The sequence below is a fragment of the Gadus chalcogrammus genome, chromosome 14, assembly GCF_026213295.1.
Source record: "Gadus chalcogrammus isolate NIFS_2021 chromosome 14, NIFS_Gcha_1.0, whole genome shotgun sequence".
Lineage (NCBI taxonomy): Eukaryota > Metazoa > Chordata > Actinopteri > Gadiformes > Gadidae > Gadus > Gadus chalcogrammus.
This window is the reverse complement of record NC_079425.1, coordinates 25,907,813-25,927,397: the sequence shown is the minus strand read 5'-3', so window position 1 is coordinate 25,927,397 and position 19,585 is coordinate 25,907,813. Positions and strand designations below refer to the sequence as shown.

The following is a 19,585-nucleotide window of genomic DNA, read 5'->3' as shown; positions in this document are numbered from 1 at the left end:
ATTATCTGAATGGGAAATGAAATATTTTAGGACCGATTCACCGTTAAACGTGTTTCTAATAACATTTCTAGCGAGAAATATACTTTTTACTTGCATAATCTTCAGTCAGTGATTGTGTCTGATCTTTAGTTTTATAGTTATTAGGAAGATTTTATCGGCTCGCTCGCATGTTTCAACAACGTCAGGTTGTTAGGGACGCTGCTTTCGCTAAACTAGCAACTCACGTGTTTCCTGCGTTTGTGTTATTAAACCGTTACTTTATGTAACTTTTAATGATATCATTGTTAGAAACCAACACAGTCTCACTCCGAGAACGTCAAATACCGACTGTTGGCAAAGGCCCCCTTGCGTCGGTGACTGACGGGAAAGGTACCCTTTTTAGTCGGTCGGTGACGGTAAAGGTACCCTTCGGCGTCTTCTGCATACGGAATGGGGGGTGCCTCACTACGTCTCTAATAGACGCTGTGAACATCTTTCCTATTGGATAGTTTTTAGGATATTCTTCTGTGAAAATGGCGGACATACTTTTTATCCTGGGTGGAAAATATGATATTTTAGCATAGTTAAACCATTAAAAGTGTTTATGTAAATTTTTTTAGCGAGAAATGTGAATTTTACTTTCATAATCGTCGTTCGGCGAATGTGAAGGATTTTTGGTTTGATAGATATGACGAAGAATATTTCATCGGGCGATAATGGCCGGCGTACAGGCATCCCGGGCTCACGAAAATAGGTGACACTGTCACGTTATTTAATCTATTGAAACGTGATCAGGTACACGTATTTTCTAAATGTTCGTGTCAAAAAGCACAATTTTCAAACTCATGCATATCAATTGGAAGTATTTGTCGTGATTTGTCACTAAGCACGACTTCCATCTAAGGTTCTGTCCGAGAGCTTTCTCCCAATTGTTCCTGTTTGCACTGTAGCCTACCTCCTGGGTTGAAGGTGGGGAATAAGAAAAGACAGGGCTTGGGTGTATTTCCACTCCTTTTGGGGTCCTGCTGCCGATCCACTCCGTGGTTGTAAAGTTTTTTTGGAAAATTGGTCCCTTAGGTCCTTCCAGCGACCTTGGCACTTCACAACTGTTGACATAAATTGCCAGATAATTGAATAACAGATTTTTTTCTTTAAAGTAACAATAACTGATTTATGTTGTACACCAGTTAACAAATTATATATTTTCCTACAGATTCCTTGCCACCGGAGAGTCTTTCAGGAGTCTGGCTCTTGCCTACAGGCTGGGCAGAAAAACAGTGGCAGACTCCGTTCACATGACCTGTAGGGCAGTTGTCGATCACATGATGGAGACCCAAATGCCGAAACCAACGGAGGAATCATGGACAGCTATCGCAGAGCGCTTTTGGAGAAGATGGCAGTTTCCAAATTGCATTGGGGCCATCGACGGGAAGCACATTCAAATTCAAGCACCCAAAAAATCATGCAGCCAGTTTTTTAATTATAAAAAAACATTTTCAATAATCTTGTTGGCCCTGGTGGATGCGGACTCAAAATTTATAATCATACAAGTTGGCGATTTTGGCCGTGCAAGTGATGGTGGGGTGTTCGCTCATTCAGCACTGGGGAGGGGAATGAGTGAAAAGACTTTGAATGTGCCAGAAGACACCCCCCTGCCTGGTTATGGTCAGCAAGGTGACGTGCCATACATGATGGTAGGGGATGCTGCGTTTCCCTTGAAGCGGTACCTGATGCGACCCTACCCTGGCAGCAACCTGTCAAGGCATAATAGTAACTTTAACTACAGGCTGTCAAGAGCTCGCATGACAGTGGAGTGTGCCTTTGGCATTCTTGCGGCCAGATGGAGGTTTTTTTTGTCAAGAATATCCATGCTGCTGTGTCATATAGACATGGTAGTCATGGCAGCATGTGTGCTACATAATTATCTGATCAAGCCTAAGAACAGAGATATGGTAGAGGGTCAAAGGGATGGAGAACATGGTCTGCAAAGTGTCAGACACATGGGGGGTAACAGAGGACCCAGGGAAGCCCTTCAGACTCGGGAGTTCCTCTGTAATTTCTTTGACTCCCCAGAAGGAGCTTTAAATAGTGCACATAATGTGTAAATAATTTTGTAAATAATGTAGTTTAATAGGTTTGGATAACATGATGATCATTGTATATATCTTTTTGTAAATATATATTGATATTTTGTAAATAGATATTGATTATCAATCTCTCTCTCTCTCGCTCTGTCTGTCTCTCCCCCCGCTCTCTTTCTCTGTCTGTTTCCCTGTCTCTCTCTCTCGCTCTGTCTGTTTCCCTGTCTCTCATCAGACATTCTTGGTTCCAAATGTATGTTGATTAAAACGTTCTTGTTGACACCATGATTCATTTTAATCTGTTTCCACTTAAAAATACATTCTCAGGATAAGCACTATAGACTAAGTAAAACAATTTTAAAGTAATGCTATAGACATAATGATTTTGAGGAACGTCCACTATTATGAATAATTAGTATTACTATGGTCCAGTTCAATAGCTGCTTATAGTATTGAAGTATAGTAGTTACTCACCAGTTATGCCAACTGCCTCCGAAACAGCTCTCCATCCGGCATCTCTTTGACGTTTATCCTTATATTTCGGGTCACTGGTCGTAAAGCTGTACTCGTTTTTCAACTTCATGAATTAATAAATAATCATCCATTCCTGAACTATCAACTATCGAGGCCTACTTGCTATCTATATACTTACACTGTCTACGTATACTATCTATCTTATACACTCGTCTTCAAACAGAAAAGTAATGTTTTAATCGTTAAAAACGTTAAATCTCCATAGTAACAGCTCTCGGGGGTTTGGGAAATAATCAGATTTATTGATTCCCTCATTATTCACAGCAAAATATATAATGGTTTGCATTACATTTCATTGATTTATTACCATACTCTATGTTAAAAGGCCCACGCAAACCTCGCGGAAAATAATAAAAATAGAAACCAGTCTATGTCTTAATTTTCCACGCGGAAATGTCGGCGCGGTACGTTCAGTTTCAGTGGATGTGTTCGAAACCGCGTACTTGCTTACTACTCCTACTAACTATGACGTCAAATTGAGTAAGCGAGAACTTGGTGGACACAGTTAGGCGGCTGCATGCTTCAGCGTTGGTGTTACGTTGTTGCGCAAAGTTTACTCAAAGCAATTCATGCTCCCTTTTAGGTTGCGCGTGTTGCCAAGCAATTTACCGCCAGAACAGTAGGTGGAGTAATATGTGGAGGAAAGTTTTTCGTTGAAGACGACCTCGAGAATGACGTCTTTGTCTGTGGGAGTCGTTGGTTTGTTTATGTGCCAGATCGTGTTCTCCCCATACACAGTGAATGATGGCAACAGACAGAGGAACAGGGGTGATGAAGTTGTTGATCATTGGGGTTGTATAAATGTGCATATCTCTCTACATTTTAAAACGACATAATGTGTTGGCAGCAAAGTTAACTTCACTTCAGGTTAATGCTTTTGTATATGAGCCTGCCGGGTGATACTCCAGACAGGAAGTAGTAACCAGACCAGCAAACCAATCACAGCCTTGCAGGCTGGGCGACTCGCGTAAAAGCTTACGTAAAAAATGACGCAAGTCTAGAAAAATCGCCCGACGCACGCAAGACGTGAGAAGTCGCGCAAGGGGGGCGCAAGGGCGCGCAAGGGCCTCTTGCGCTTGCGCTTACGCTTACGTAACCGAGCATAAACCAGCCTTTAGTAAGAGAGTTTAGGTAAGCGAGTAGTATCCGAATGTCTTCTACTTCCGGAAAGATTTTGAGTAAGCATCGCTAGCTTACTAGACGTACTCAACTGCCCCAGAATGCACTGCGTCTATTCAAAAGAACAGTGGAAGCAATGGCGCTAAACGGGGAGCCGCAGCAGCAGTGCTTTTAATAATTGTTTAAGAATTGTTTTAACATATCACCGCAAATCCTTAGGTTGAAGGTGTACTGTGACGTTAAATGTGACGTTTATATATTTATTTATAATATTTATTAACGGCGCCCGGCCGGTAGGTTATTGACATGTCCCTTTGATTCACGTCATCTGAGGTGGTTAAGTAAGGACGGTCTTCTGAACGTCGATTACTCAAATGGATTACTCAATCATTATTTAAGGATTCGAGAAGTAAGCCAAATATTTAGTAGGTAGTAAGCAGTAAGCAAGTAGGCGGTTTCGAACACACCCAGTGTCTGGTTTAGCCACTCATTGCTTTCAACGGTTTCGAATTCTGCTGCGTTCATACCGCGTCCGCAAAGCAAAATTTCCGCGTCTGGTGTAGCTGCGGCCTTAAGGAGCTCCGTACAGAACATTTATTGTTGAAAAATCTGTACGCATATTGGTGAGACTGGGTTGGCTATAGGACAACGCATAATGCATCCTGGAATGAGTGAAGCTTGCCTGCTGACACGTTAAAATGACTGTCACAACTGCCATGAGCAAAACCATTTGTACATAGTGTAGGCTACAGTAGGCCTATTCGATATTGAATGAAGTAGGTTACTTTACACTCCCTGTCACTGTACAGAGTAGACAATATGATTTGCTTGTACAGCACCTTAAAAAACTCACGGTTTTTTAAGGTTTTTTAATGTTTTTCACTATATTCATAGGCACACCCAGCCTCGCTTTCAATATAACACGCACTCGCATTCTGTAAACACCATCAGTAAATAATAATATGAAAACAATATAAAATATGTTTCAACAAGAAAAAAATATTTGTTTACTTTAAATGGATAAAGGTCAACAAATGCGCAATTTTCAGCTGTCAGAAATGTGTTGTGATCACTTGTATTCCTTCCTGTTCTACTGCTCAAGCCATGAATTGATGAACTTGCATTGAAGAAAATATGTCAGTTTTCTGTGGGCTGTAAATAGGCCAATCTATGAGGCTAAATAGCATGCCAATATTGATGACTGATTGTGTCAAGTGTCTAAGGATGAATTCTAACATGATTTGTTTCCCTACTTTTGCCTTAAGTTACAATTTAGCTAACTAGCTAGCTGCCAACCCTTTTCAATTCCAATGGTGGCTGTCGTTTCATTACCAATGTTAAGTGTCATAAATAGTTAACACTGGTGCTGAGTCATGATTCTTAAAAAAGAAATACCCAAAACATGTAATATGTTTTCAATTTGCAGAAAGTTTTGAAAAATCTAGGATGCCTGAGAGCCTTACTGCATTATATTCCATAATAGTTGTTTCTTTAGGAACCTGAATGTTGTCTTTTCCTTCACAGAAAAAATAATATTTCAACTATAAAATAATGCAGAAAAGGCACAGATAGATGAATAAAAATCCAACAGAATGCAGGAAATTAAGTGTTTGACGCTCAGACATTTCTGGGGGAGCACCCCCATACCCCCCACCTATAATTTGTCCCCCAAAATGTTGAAATGAAACCTAGCCTATATGACCCTGGGCCTGTACGCAGGATATACACAATATATTCAAAGATATGTTGTTTTTACTTTTTGGATTAAAAAGAAGGCATGTCAGTAAACTCCATGTCGGCCCTTGTGTGTTTATCATTTCATCATAGAGTGGCCCTTTGTGAAAATGAGTTTGACACCCCTGATATAGGTAATGTAAGGTCTGTCTCACTTGTATTCATTTTACTCTGAAATAACTTGAATGGAACTATAGATGTCTAGGGATAAGCAGCAGTCAGGTAGCTATTCAAAGCTATAATTACCTGCCTATTTTGTTTATTTACTCAAAGCATTATGAAAAAAAAAGTGCATGCGCAATAAAGTGCATGCCGAAATTTGCCTGTCCTATTCCCTCTTGGGCTAAGCCCCGGATGTTTCAGAAACCTAGAAACGCCCCTTAAGCGTCGTGGCAATCAGGCTGATGTCTTGTTATTGTGAATGCTGTAGCATTCACACTCTAGATATTGAAATCTGTATTGCGTCTATAATTTAACCTTTTATATTGTAGTAATCTATTACTTAGTCATCTATGTCAATGTTTGTAAGGAATTGTTCTAATACTCATTCGATACTGTTGAATCGAGATTGCTCGCTTCAATTCATCTCTTCATTATAATATCTACTTGACTGAAAATGTGATTCGAATGCAGCCTTATGAACAAAATGTTGTTCCTCTAATCCCCTTTTCCATTGCACTCACCTTCGGATACTGATTCTGAATTCCTGTCCTCAAATGGTTGATAATGATAACCCTAATAGTCATTATGTTAATAATTGATTTCATTTATACAGCACTATTCATGACACTAAGCCGTTAAGAGAGGAGGACAGAGCTACCATCCAGGATGGAGAGCAGGTCCCACCACAAGCAGGCTTACTTTTCAACCTGCTACAAATTGTAACCTTATCCATCGTATTCCAGAGTTTATTTAATGTCACTAGGGATATCCTGTTGCCCAAACTCATGCTAATGACAGAATGTAAACTGTTCTTGTTAGTGTACGAGCGATAAAATTGCCTCATAATAGCTCATCTTTTAACAGACAAAGCCTCCTTCCCTGTTAATAGACAGGGAACTCGTAAAACATTAACCTTATCAATAGGTACACAATAAGTGTGGGCCAGAGTGCCCTTAATGGTGTAATAACTATTGGATAACATGTTGTAGGATGTCCGGCAGGAATAGGATGCTGAGTTGGATGAGCTACAACCAAGGGTGGAGTTATAGGGACTGATGGATGAGTGGTTCTGGAAACACACACTGAATAAATAAGAAATACAAATGGCTGATCTCACTGACACATCTAACAGTGAATACCTCAACTATAGTCACATCCCTTAACACTTTACAGTGTTCCTATTACTGCTAATAAACATTTCTAAGCCTTATCTATAATCATCTTCTTATCCATACCGGAGGAATACAGCTATACAATCACAAAGCATTATGATACAATGATCAAGGGACATGCAACATACAATTATAACATGCAAAGGAATTCACTTGTGCGCGTATATGAATGCGTGTGTATGATTGTGTGTGCGAGCGTGTACATGGGCGTGCGAGTGTGTGGCTATGTGTGTGCGCATGCGTGCGAGTGTGTGTGTCTGTTGATCCGTGTGTGTGTCTGTGGTTACATGTGTGTGTTTGTGGGTGTGCACGTGTACGAGTGTGTGTGTCTGTGCATGCATGTGTGTGTCTGTGGGTGCTTGTGTGTGTCTGTGGGTGTATGTGCAAGTGCGTGTGTCTGTGCGTGCATGTGTCTCTGGGTGCGTGTGTGTGTCTGTGGCTACATGTGTGTGTTTGTGTATGTGCGAGTGTGTGTGTCTTTGGGTGCATGTTAGTTTGTGTCTGTTGTTGAGTGTGTGTGTGTCCGTGGGTGGGTGTGTGTGAGCGGGCTGCACCAGGCTTCATCTGCTGCTGTCCCTGGCCCGGGGCCAGCGCTACAGTGAGCTGCAGTGAGCTGCAGTCCAGACCCACTGCACGGAGCAAGAGGCCCCATGTCGCTGGGCAGGGTGGTAGACCACAGGGACCCTGCACGCCGCCACTGCAGCCGGTGATCGGTGGGTTAGTGTTGTCATGATGCACACCAGCCTCGGCCAATCAGCTCACTGCAGGGGAACCCATGAGCCGACCAGGAGCTCCAGTAAGTCACACAGAAACGTGCAGAGCCTTTACCTCCTGGGACAGGGTACTCCTGTGGAAGACTTCCTGTTCCCTTCACTAAAATATGTTCTGTGTGTGTGTGTGTGTGTGTGTGTGTGAGGCCCACGGAGGCCCGAGAGACCGCATCTCCTTTAGGGTTTGATTGTTAAGTTGATTGTTAAATAAATGCCTGAAATGGCTAAAACCCCAAAGCCAAGCGAGTTTTGTCCGTGGAACCCGGTCCAACCGAGGACCGGGATACCACACTTGGTGGAGGATGCGGGCATGAGGAAGATCCCACTACGGCTCCCCGGTACAGACGCCGCCGACGCAAGAGACGCCGCCGCCGCCGCAAGGGATGCCGCCGCCGCTGCAAGGGACGTCGCCGCCGCCGCCAGAGACGTCGCCGCCGCCACAAGAGACGCCACCGCCGCCGCCGGAAGGGACGCCGCCGCCGCCGAAAGGGACGCCGCCGCCGCCGAAAGGGACGCCGCCGCCGCCGCAAGGGACGCCGCCGCAAGGGACGCCGCCGCAAGGGACGCCGCCGCAGCGCGAGACGAGGCTGCAGCGCGAGACCGGGACGTGGCAGTGCCGTCAGCCTACGCGGACGTGGGGACGGGCCGGCCCTGCATGCTGGCGACATGTTGGGCCAAGGAAGCGTCAGGGTGCCCAACCGTACCTGCGAGAGTCATGTCCAAACAGACGCAGGCCATAGTGGACACTGGCAGCATGGTCACCCTCCTCCGGCCCGACCTGGCGGGGGGAAGGGAAGGGTCACCAATGGAGGTGACATGCGTACACGGGGACACACAAACTTACGAGACCTGCCACGTGGTCGTCCGGACACCACAGGGGGTGTTCACGGCTAGGGCAGGGGTCGTGCCACACCTCCCGGCGCCGTTCCTAATTGGGAGGGATTGCCCGATATTCCGTCGGCTTTGGGACCCGGCACTAGAGTCCCGGGGCAGGAGAGATGCGGTCGCCGCCGCGGCAGGAGAGGCAGCCGCCGCCGGCGCAGCGGGAGACGAAGCGGCGGGAGACGAAGCGGCGGGAGACGAGGCGGCGGGAGACGAAGCGGCGGGAGACGAGGCGGCGGGAGACGAAGCGGCGGGAGACGAGGCGGCGGGAGACGAGGCGGCGGGAGACGAGGCGGCGGGAGACGAGGCGGCGGGAGGCGAGGCGGCGGGAGGCGAGGCGGCGGGAGGCGACGCTGCCGGAGACGACGCTGCCGGAGACGACGCTGCCGGAGACGACGCTGCCGGAGACGACGCTGCCGGAGACGACGCGGCCGGAGACGACGCGGCCGGAGACGACGCGGCCGGAGACGACGCGGCCGGAGACGACGCGGCTGGAGACGACGCAGCCGACGCGAGGGACGCAGCCGGCGCTGCAGGAGACACCCGGCCCCGGCGAGACACCATCCTGGGCGGGTCCCTCGGCTACCTGGGGCTTGGACAAAGGGTGGAGGAGTGTGGCATCCCGCCACGTGGTCCTCGGCCTGGACGGGCCCGGGGTACCGTGGAGGACGGGGTGAACCACCCCCACCCACCAGCCGGCGATGGAGAGCAGCTCTTTCGGCACCCCAATCAGGGTGATTGGGGGACACCTGGCCGAAAGCGCGGGAGCCATGTTAAAAGGAGGCACAGCACAGCACGGGCACGGGAGCAGGAAGGAAGTGCTCGTGGCAGTGAGAGAGCCTAGAGGCCCACGGAGGCCTGAGAGACCGCATCTCCTTTAGGGTTTGATTGTTAAGTTGATTGTTAAATAAATGCCTGAAATGGCTAAAACCCCAAAGCCAAGCGAGTTTTGTCCGTGGAACCCGGTCCAACCGAGGACCGGGATACCACAGTGTATGTAGTATGTGTGTGTCTATGTGCGTGTGTCTGTCGGTGTGTGTGTATGTCTGTGTGTGTGTGTGTGTGTGTGTGTATACATGTTTATGTGTGTGTATGCATGTTTATGTGTGTGTATGCGCGTGTATGTGTGTGTGTATGCGTGTGTATGTGTGCATGTGTATGTGTGTGTATGTGTGCATGTGTGTGTGTGTGTATGTATGGGTTTGTTTGTGTGGGTATATGTATGTGTGTGTCTGTGTGCATGTGTGTAAATATGTATGTGTATCTGTGTGAATGTGGTATGGCATGAGTATCTGTGTGTGACTGTGTGTATATGTGTGCATGTGTGTGAGTGTGTTTGTGTATGTGTGTGTGTGAGTGTGTTTGTGTGTGTGTCCATGTGTGTGTGTATGTGTGTATTTATGTCTGTATGTGAGATTAGGACCTAGAGTAGGACGCCCTATCAGCTGCTGTGTCTTCACCTCCAGGTGTCCGGTGGTTCTGCTGCGATGTCTCGTCCAGAGAGGTGGAGGAGGCAGGTGGAGGAAGAGGAGGCACCGCCCACATGGCAGTCTGTCATCTCCTTCTTCTGTAATGGAGCCATAGAAGGGCTGATGCTGTCCCTCTTCCTCTGGCTGCTTTTCCTGTCCCTCTACAGCAGGTCCCTGGAAGGTAGAGTGTGTGTGTGTGTGTGTGTGTGTGTGTGTGTGTGTGTGTGTGTGTGTGTGTGTGTGTGCCTCTGCCTTTTCTCTAGCACACTGTCCCTTCTTGCAGGCTCTCTCGCTGTTTATTTGTTGGCCGCCAGGTGGCGCTGTACCTCATGTATTTTATCAAGCTGTCTTCAGCGTCTATAATCCAAATCCTCAGCGTATTAAATACATGAACATAAACCATGCTCAGTGTTGCACCCGACTCGAGGAATACTTTCTAATGCTAATACACAAAAGGATGGTTATGAAATTATCAAGCTGTAGTTTCTATACGTCATCAATAAATAACAATCAATGCATATGAGTTGCGTCTATTTTCAGCGGTAGCAGGGCAGGTTGAATCAATCGTTTAAATCCGGAATATTTACCCTGGTATTTCAAGCTAAAGTATAAAAATCTATAGGCCTACGGCACAAATTAAATGAAACTTAACCAAACTACCTCTCCACTGGATGGCGCCACCGAGTATGCAAGCCGACCAGCAATATACTGTGTCCTGCTGCCCCCGTTCGGTCAACCTTCAAGCTACAATACAAAATTATAAATGATTATAAACTCGTTATTTATAAAAAAAATAAAAGTTATAATTTAACTTGCAGTACATCTGACTGGTAGAAAATACAGAAGATTATACTTCATGAAACATGGGACCACTTATCTAACGGCAGGGCTGTCTGTCCCCCCCAAAAAAGAGGCATGTGCACAGACATTACGAAAGACTTGAGTTAAAAAAAGAGGCGTTCCCTTTACCCGTCTGGCAGAGTGGACCTGAAGCTAAGGGCTTGTCTCGACACCCCAGGTTCACATATCATGCAACAGAACTGGCATATAACAATATAATATAATAAGGCATGTGCACTGTTTGACCTGTGAGCGCATCTCATACAAAAGGGGTTAAATGGGTCCACAATGTAGGCGGTGTGTGCTACACATGTATTTATGAGCAGTCTGGCAGAGGCTAGGGTTATGGTTGTGTCTCGAAGTGACGCTCCTCCCACGCATCTCCAACCACAGCCTCGGAGGATGTGTGATGTGTAGTGACAGCGAACCACAACAGCGTGAAGTGCTTCTCCAGGGATGCACTTCCAGGGCCTACAGCCTCTGAGAATACTTTAGCCATCCTCTGACCAAGCACATCGGAGGTGCTTCCGAGCCAAAGGCGAATTCGCACCATGTTAACATTTCCTTTCTACTGCAAAATTTTGTTTTTCTCGACCCATTTTAAATGATGATGTACAACAACAGACCTAATGTTACTTTTACTACTACAAATAATAATAATAATTCATCTTCTTAATATTACGTTCAGTAATGCAAGTTATTACACACTTTTCTGCTCCACCATAATGTAATTCTCACTTATTATTTTATTTAAAGTCTTTCTGTGAACCTTTTTAACCTGGATTATTTGATTGTGTTTAAGGTGTTTAAGGTGAAGCACATTTAGTTTGCTGTGTGCAGGAAATCTGCTATAAATAAAGTTGACTTGACTTCACTTGAAGTGTAATAAGAACAAGACTGTGTGTTGAAGACATCTATGGTGGATTAGTCAGCAACAGGGATGAGAGAGAGAAGGGGGGAGAGAGAGAGGTGGGAGAGAGAGAGGTGGGAGAGAGAGAGAGAGAGAGAGAGAGAGAGAGAGAGAGAGAGAGACTTCTATAAGATGAGGTAAAGAGTTAAAACGTATTTGTAGGGGTATGCTCTTCTCCCGTTCATCGTTATGAATAGATGCACATAAACGCCTTTCCGGTATGAGGACGGTGGCGCCGTGATGATGGATGTGAACACCTTATCCCCTCACGAGACGTTCTCGTAAACCCATTCAGCGGGGCTACGACGTCACGCGGCGGCGCTGCTCAGTGGGCGGGTCTGCCTCCCACGCGCTCCCTTGGAGCGAATCGAACAACGGCGTCACTCAAAGTTGTGATTGGACGGGAGACTGCGGCGCCCACCGACCCGCACCGCAGTGTGGTGATGGAGCGCACTCACTAAAACACCGCTGCTGCACTCACTAACACCGCTACACACCAACACCGCTGCTGACCACAGGACAACACGAACACAGCGGGGAACATGACGCAATACACTCTCTCAGGTGAGCCCACCTTTAACTGTTATAACAACTCTGAATAACAAACTGTTATTCAGAGCCTCAGGCGGTACTTTATTCAGTTTAAGTTTTATAATTGGGAATGGATTATGCTTTGAGCTGAAATGGCATGAATACCGTTAACATAAGGAGACATTTGTGAGATAGATGGAAAGCTAGATTGAAAATTGTTGAGAATAATTCCTGAATATAGTCTACTGTAAGTGCACTTTTTTTCAAATTCATTGCATATTAACAAAATCTGGTAGAATTCAAATCGCTTTTCACAGAAAAATCCTGTTAATTATCGCTGCACAGCGACAATTTAGTTTGGCAGATGTTTCTCTGCCATAAGGCTATTATATGGATATAGGCCTAATTGCATAAATATTATGACCACTTACGATGGATGTGACGAGGATCGTTCAGCGGCTGGTGACTCACTGCAGCCTCATCCTGCCGGCCAAACGGAAAAATGAACGGAAAAAAGAAACGCATGGGAAATATAGACATGGAAGTCAATAGGAAAGAGTTCAGAATATTTAAGAGAGCTTTTTATATCCATTGTCGAATTTGGGAAAAATATAAATGTCAAATCATACATGCCTACGAATGATGTGGTGATGTGATGATCTTAACAAACATTTGTCCAATTCATTTCATGGAGAGTTTAAATATGGTAATCCAATTTGGATTTACACAATTTGACCCACTGGTCAGATGAAGGTGGTTTGATATATGAGTCATCAGCCCTGACAGACAGTGTGTATTTAATGCAGACGGGTGACAGGAAATGAAGCTCATGTACAGTCGTTGGCGTCTGTAGTTTGGGTCAGAGCTGCGATCGAGTCAGGGTCCACCAAGGAAGCAATGTGATTATAGGGCCGAGACATTTCCTCTGAGATCTCATTAGGGAAGGGGGCACAGACACAACAAGATCTGAGCAGACTGAGGCTTTGGGTCTAAGCTGGATCGTTGTATTCCTTCCCACCTTTCTCCTGAAGTAACGGTTTGCAAAGAGGAGACTGTCATGAGCAGAGAGCTTGTACTGTAAAGCCTTGTGTGCTGCTGCTCAGGTTGTGTTGTTGTTTGGGGCGGCAAGACAGTTACTTGAGTAACTCAGTGATCAGTGAGCTGCTCTGTTGAACTGTCAGCTCAGTTGGTTGGCTGTTTGTGTGTTCATTAGATGGACTAGATCATAGGTTTACTATTTGTCTTTTGGTATTCTGTTTATCTTTATAGTTGCACTATTTTGTCTCTTACCTCTATATAGCATTAAACCCAAATCACCCTGGGATCAATTGAGAATGGAATGGCTCAATAAAACGTTCTATTTCTCCCTCCCTCTATTTCCTTCTCTCTCCCTCCTTCTCTCTCCCCCCTCTCTCTCCCCCTCTCTCCCCCCTCTCTCCGCCTGGCTGGGTCCCTTCCCTCCCCCACTCTCCCCCCTCTCTCTCTCCCCTCCCTCCCCCTCCTCCCTGGTCCTCACCCCTTCCTCACCCGGTCTGTGTGTCCAGTCCAACTGCAGGTGCTGCTGGCCGTGGGTCTGGCCGTGTTCTGCTGGCTGCTGGTGCTCAGCTGCGTCCTCTGCTGGCGGAGGAGGCGCCGGGGCCGCATCTCGGCCCGGGACAAGGAGGCGGGGGCGGGGGCCCCGGTGATCCGCAGCCCGTCCCCGCGCACGCTGCCCGTCAAGCAGCAGTACGAGGAGCTGGAGGGGGAGGTGCTGGAGCTGCCCCCCCTGGGGTTCGGCCCCTCCCCCGGTGAGGACCGCCTCTGCTCACTGCCCCCCGACACCGGCGGGGGGCGCTCCCCAGAATCCCGCCCCCCCCTGCGGCGCCTCAGCTCCCCCGCCGTGCCCTGCGCCCCCCGGGCAGCGGCCCCCCGGCGCGGACGGGCCTCCCTCCCCTCGCTGCCAAAGCTCAACCTCGTGTCACGGACGCGGCGCGCCATGGACCGCCGCAGCACCGTGAGCGCCGACAGCTTCCTGTCGTACGGCGAGGCCAGTGCCATGACCCCGGCGGGGTCGTCCTGCCCGCAGTACGGCTCCGGCGCCGCTGCCACGCCACCGTCCAAGTCCCCCACCATGCTCCACTTCTCGGTGACCTTCTCACCCGCCCGCGGCACCCTGGCCGTCAGCATCGGCGGGCTGACGGGCGCCGCTCCGCGGAGGCGCCACGGCGTGTCGGTGCGGGTCAGCCTGCCGCCGCTCCGCCCCTCCCCGCAGCACGCCCCCTCCCGGCGCCGCAGCATCAGCCCCGAGCTCCACGACCAGAGCTTCCTGCTGCAGGTGGGCTCGCTGGAGGAGCTCCGCGCCTGCACCCTCACGCTGGCCGTGCACGCCCGGGACTTCTCCGGCCTGCGGGAGGCGGTGGTGGGCCGGGTGGAGATGCCCTGCACAGAGATGGACTGGGAGCCCGACACCACCTCCAGCTACGTCAGGGAGCTCAGCCCGGCCAAGAGCAAGCTGAAGAAGGTAATGATGAGGTCGCTTTCTCACTGAGTTAACAAAGTATGTACTGTATATTTGCACATACCGACGCAAATACCGATCCAATAACCGTGGCACACTCTCCGTTGCGTGTGCAACAGAGAGCTTTGCACAGTTGCACCCATCCTTGAACAGGACACGAGAGGTTTACAGCAACACACAGTGGGTTCTATCTCCGGTGTGTCACAGAGTTACATTCTGAGAAGGCAGGAGCATGCAAGGATCAATTTAATTAAAAAACAAAGCAGCGGGAACTTCAGGATGGTAAACCTTGTTTTTCTCAAAGTGCCTGCTCAGTTGATGGAAAAGATAGGGGTTCACACGCAACTAGGAGGCTATGATTAGCCCGTATCATGTTTTATCCATGAAGGAATGCAGTGCCTAATCAGTTCTCCCTGTTAGACATTTTTCCACTGGGGTAAGGCATGGTGACATTGCCATAGTGACGGCAGAGCTGCACACAAACAATACAGCGATCTGGCTGATCGCCCACACCTTGCCCTCTGCGATGTCCCTACTGCCAGAGGACGTTAGTGACAGACTGGTGACGGCCGGAGGGTTACTGTACACACCGTGCCCCGCAGGCCGGAGGCTGTTAGGACCATGACTGATTTATCCTGTGTTCAGCCTTTAAGGGAGGCAGGCAGGCCTGCATCGATGCAATCTCAGCGGAAACATGTTCTGGGGCCGTCCTACAGTGGGTGCTGTTGTGTGTTCACCTGTAGTGGATTCACAGACACTGTATTCGATTCTGTTCAGACACTTTCATCCTCAGAACATTGGCAGACACACGGGTCTGTAGAACCCAGACCCCAATGATGAACCCATGCGTTAGACCGAACGTTTAGCAGCACTAAAGACAAACACAAAAACATCCTCATAACTTGTCGCATTTGTTAAAGAATCGCTGAATCCCAGTACATCAACTCGCGAAAATCATAAAAAACTGAAACTCGTCTTTGCCAATGACATTGTGAGGTGACACATTTAGGAATCACGATGTGGGCAAATAGAATTCCGATCCATTGCCTTCCTCGCGCAGTGCGCCTCAGTCAGGCTGAAATATGGATGAACCCGGCACTCGGTAGCAGGGGAGCAGGGTATTTATGATGAGTTCCTGGCAGCCATGGAGAGCTGGGGGGTGATGTAGCATTAGAGGGTGAGTCATACTTTGATACTGAAGGGCTGATGGTGCAGGTAGTTGAAACAAGAGAAGCAGGCGATTAGACGCAGTCCACCACAGATGACTCCGCTGGCTCAGTGTTCGCCCTGTAATGACCAGCCTCTCCTGTTGGAAGAGGCTGGGCAGGGTGAGGTCCACTGCTGAAGGGCCTCTGAGCAAGGCCAGGCAGGTGGAGCTTGGATGATGGAGGATGGATCACGAGAATGCTGAGTTCCAATTTAAGTTTAAGAAAAATTGCCATAATAGAGGATGTTTGATCACTCATCCTAGTAACCACATGATCAAAACTGAATAGATTACTGTAGAACAATGTAGATAAAACCCTTGCTGTTATTGAACTGATTATTTGAACGTCACATCACCCAACCATCCATTTGATTACTAATCAAAAAATCCTATTAGTTAAGGATTTGTCTAGCGAAAATAATTTACTTGTGATACAGAACCAGTGAGTTTAACTTCCAGCCTGCCGTCAATGATCTCGAAGGCTATAGGAAATCTCTTTTGGAGTAAGTATTTCAAAGATGTAACCCCTATAAAAAACAAATTAATTCATTTGTATGAAGCATTCACACATTGATGCTAACTGCGTCATGAGCGTCAAATCATCTCAGCTTTTCAAACTGAGATGCATACCACAGATCCCAGAATATTGCTCTCCAAAGAGAGGGATAAAGAAGTCCCGGTTTGAATGAAGAGAACGATCTCATTACCATCTCTTTACTGCACGTCTGTACGCTGCGGAGAGACCCGCCCTTCTCGCTCACCCTCGCCATACAAACAGGAAACATCTGCCTGATGAACTTCCTGTCTTTCTCTCCCCTCTTCCTCCGCTCAGAGCCTGAGCTCTCAGGACTCGCTGGCCCGGAGGAGGGGCTCCGCGGTGCCCGGCCGCGCCCTGGGCCAACTGTTCATCCTGCTGCAGTACCAGGCCCTGGCCCAGAGGCTCAAGGTGATGGTCCGCAAGGCCGAGAGCCTGGTGAAGCTCACCCGGATGCCCGGAGCCCCAGGTGAGCGGAGCTGGAGCAAGGAGGTTCTACCTGTAGACCACGCCCAGAAGGTCCTACCTGTAGGCCACACCCAAAGGATCTACCTGTAGGCCACACCCAGAATGTTTTACCTGTAGACCACGCCCAGGAGGTTCTACCTGTAGGCCATGACCAGAATGTTTTACCTGTGGACCACACCCAGGAGGTTCTACCTGTAGACCACACCCAGGAGGTTCTACCTGTAGACCACACCCAGGTGGTTCTACCTGTAGACCACACCCAGGTGGTTCTACATGTACACCACGCCCAGGAGGTTCTACCTGGAGACCACACCCAGGAGTTTCTACCTGTAGACCACGCCCAGGAGGTTCTACCTGTAGACCACGCCCAGGAGGTTCTACCTGTAGACCACGCCCAGGAGGTTCTACCTGTAGACCACACCCAGAAGGTTCCGTCCCCTGTAGGCCACGCCAGAAAGTTCTACCCGTAGGCCACGCTTACGGGTAGAACTTATTAATTAAAAAATAATAAGCCATGTAATCATCACTTCATATTTCTATACATCCATGATTCTTTGACTTGTAGCCTCCCAGTATGCACCATTATTGTCAGCAGTTGCAACAGAGACATGCCCCGAAACCATTAACATCTCTGGCTGTCCCTGACCAGTTCTTCCTGACCCGGCCTCCGTCCACCTCCATCTGACCCCTCGGTGGAACAAGGTCAGGCTCCGCTCTGTTTATCACCGGAAGCCCTGCCTGAGAGAGATGCATATGTTTCATGAGCAGGAGCCATAAAGTCCTCCCTTAACATCCTGGCCCCAGTCAGACCGAGATGAAAGAGCACCGGACCTCACCAGGGTGTAATTCGATCTCCTGGCTCCAAAGCCGGGAGTCATTTCCTTCGCTCTCGCTGTGATATGCAACTTCATCTTACTGAAGCCCTGCTCTGATTACGCTGATGAACCAGCACGGACAAGTGACAGATAGAAATCAATGCGCTGTGTGATTCTTTTTCTTTTGTTGCTTTTGGTGCAAAGAACATTGACGTAATGGAGTCCCTTTGTTGTTCCTGGCGGTTCAGAGATTACACAGAGTACCTTTGTTTATTAACATGATCCCTGGAGCCATCCTACAAACCCCTTGATATCTGCTAACCCAGGCTTGGGGAGCATCATCTATAACAACCTGAAGTACAAAATGAGCTGATGAACTGTGTCTCCCGTCCCCCACAGACCACTACGTTGTCATCAACCTGCGACAGGACGGTAAAGTGATCGCCTCCAAAGAGACCAAGGGCACGGCGGGCTCCAACCCGGTCTGGAACGCCCCCTTCCTGTTCGACCTGCCCGCCGGCAACATCAGTGAGCTGCCGTTGCTCTTGGAGTTCGCTGTCATGCAGGTAGGGTCTTAACGCGTGGCGATGTTGTCAAGTGACTCTAGTCTTTCCAGTGAACGGGTCTTGTGTTATTCCTTCTTCTGTTTGAGGGTTAGGGTGAGGATCATATTTCAGTTTATTAAGGGCTCATCGCCATCTAAGGCTTGTCCGTTCAGAAGGACCATTCCTCTGAAGAATGAGTCCTTAAGGCTTCAGGTTTGGCGCATATCTTCTTGTCTTCATTGCTTAGGGTTCAGTAATGCCCTTTGGCAATGTTATCCAGATAGAAACCGGACTAAACCGGACTGAACCCACTAACCTGATGACCTCTCTGGTTCCTCAGGTCCGTCTGTACACTAAGAGCAGCGTGCTCGGCAGCGTGCTGATTGGCTGCTCTGCTCCGGAGGCGGGACAAGGACACTGGAAGGAGATGTGCCGTCGGGGGCAGTTGGAGACGGCACGCTGGCACACCGTCCAACCAGACAGCCTGAAGGCTTGACTGCCTGATTGGTTCCATTGATCCTTCCCCTAGGAAGACTTGGGAAGATCTGAAACTGTAGGACAGGACAACGTGCAGCAAGGTTGGAGAATCCGTCTTCAGAGGATGGACTCCTGATCTCTCCGACTCCCCTCCATGCTCTTTGTTTTTGTGAAGTGTGTGCTGTTTTCTGCGAGCTCTGTGATGTGTCAGATACTGTATCTTGTATGGAAACACTTCTTACCTTTGCAGGGATCAATACTTATACTAAGGCAACTGCTGCAGAGACCATAACCAAAGGGCTGAGACTCTTACAGAGCTGAGACGTTGCTGTTGGTATCACATGCATACGTTAGGCTTATGTAAGTTAATCTCCTGTATCTAGTTACTGTACTGTAATGTGGTGCTGCCCGGTCACTTCCACAGACCATGACGCTCTCTTCTGCATGACCTTGTGTTACTGTGTTACGTTCTATGCATTGGGCAGAGGTGGATGAGTGTTTGATCGGGTGTCGATACTCAATGATTGGGGTGTACATACTGGTTGTTGTCGGCGTTGGTGTACCAAGTCAATATTCGTTTACATAACTTTGGGGGGGCTGGTTGGTCGTGCCCTAGGTGTTTGACTCGCTGAGAGGTCCTGGGTTTGATCCCCAGTACCGAAAGCCTACTAGTATGCATCCTTGAGCGAGATGCCGCCTCCTACCTGCTCCCTACTGACCTATAGCTGAACTCACTGTACGTACAGTGGTCTCATAGCTGCATGGCTGGGCTCTGCACGATAACAACACTAGCATTTGAACATGACCCAACATACGAGATGCATCGCTATTGTTGAGATTGTTGTTAATGTAATTGGG

The 19,585-nt window shown here is 48.2% G+C and overlaps 1 protein-coding gene across 1 annotated transcript in view; it reads left to right on the top strand.

Annotated features, from left to right (window-relative positions):
- Positions 1 to 12,078: 12,078 nt before the first annotated feature.
- LOC130403693 (synaptotagmin-5) overlaps positions 12,079 to 19,585 on the top strand; it is a 7,601-nt gene continuing 94 nt past the window's right edge. The window contains exons 1-5 of the mRNA XM_056608118.1: positions 12,079 to 12,216; positions 13,728 to 14,683; positions 16,720 to 16,891; positions 18,105 to 18,271; positions 18,591 to 19,585. The exon at positions 18,591 to 19,585 is cut by the window's right edge and continues 94 nt beyond it. Of these exons, the coding sequence (XP_056464093.1) occupies positions 12,195 to 12,216; positions 13,728 to 14,683; positions 16,720 to 16,891; positions 18,105 to 18,271; positions 18,591 to 18,746 (1,473 nt within the window). The 5' untranslated portion in view covers positions 12,079 to 12,194 and the 3' untranslated portion in view covers positions 18,747 to 19,585. The remainder of the gene's footprint in view (positions 12,217 to 13,727; positions 14,684 to 16,719; positions 16,892 to 18,104; positions 18,272 to 18,590) is intronic.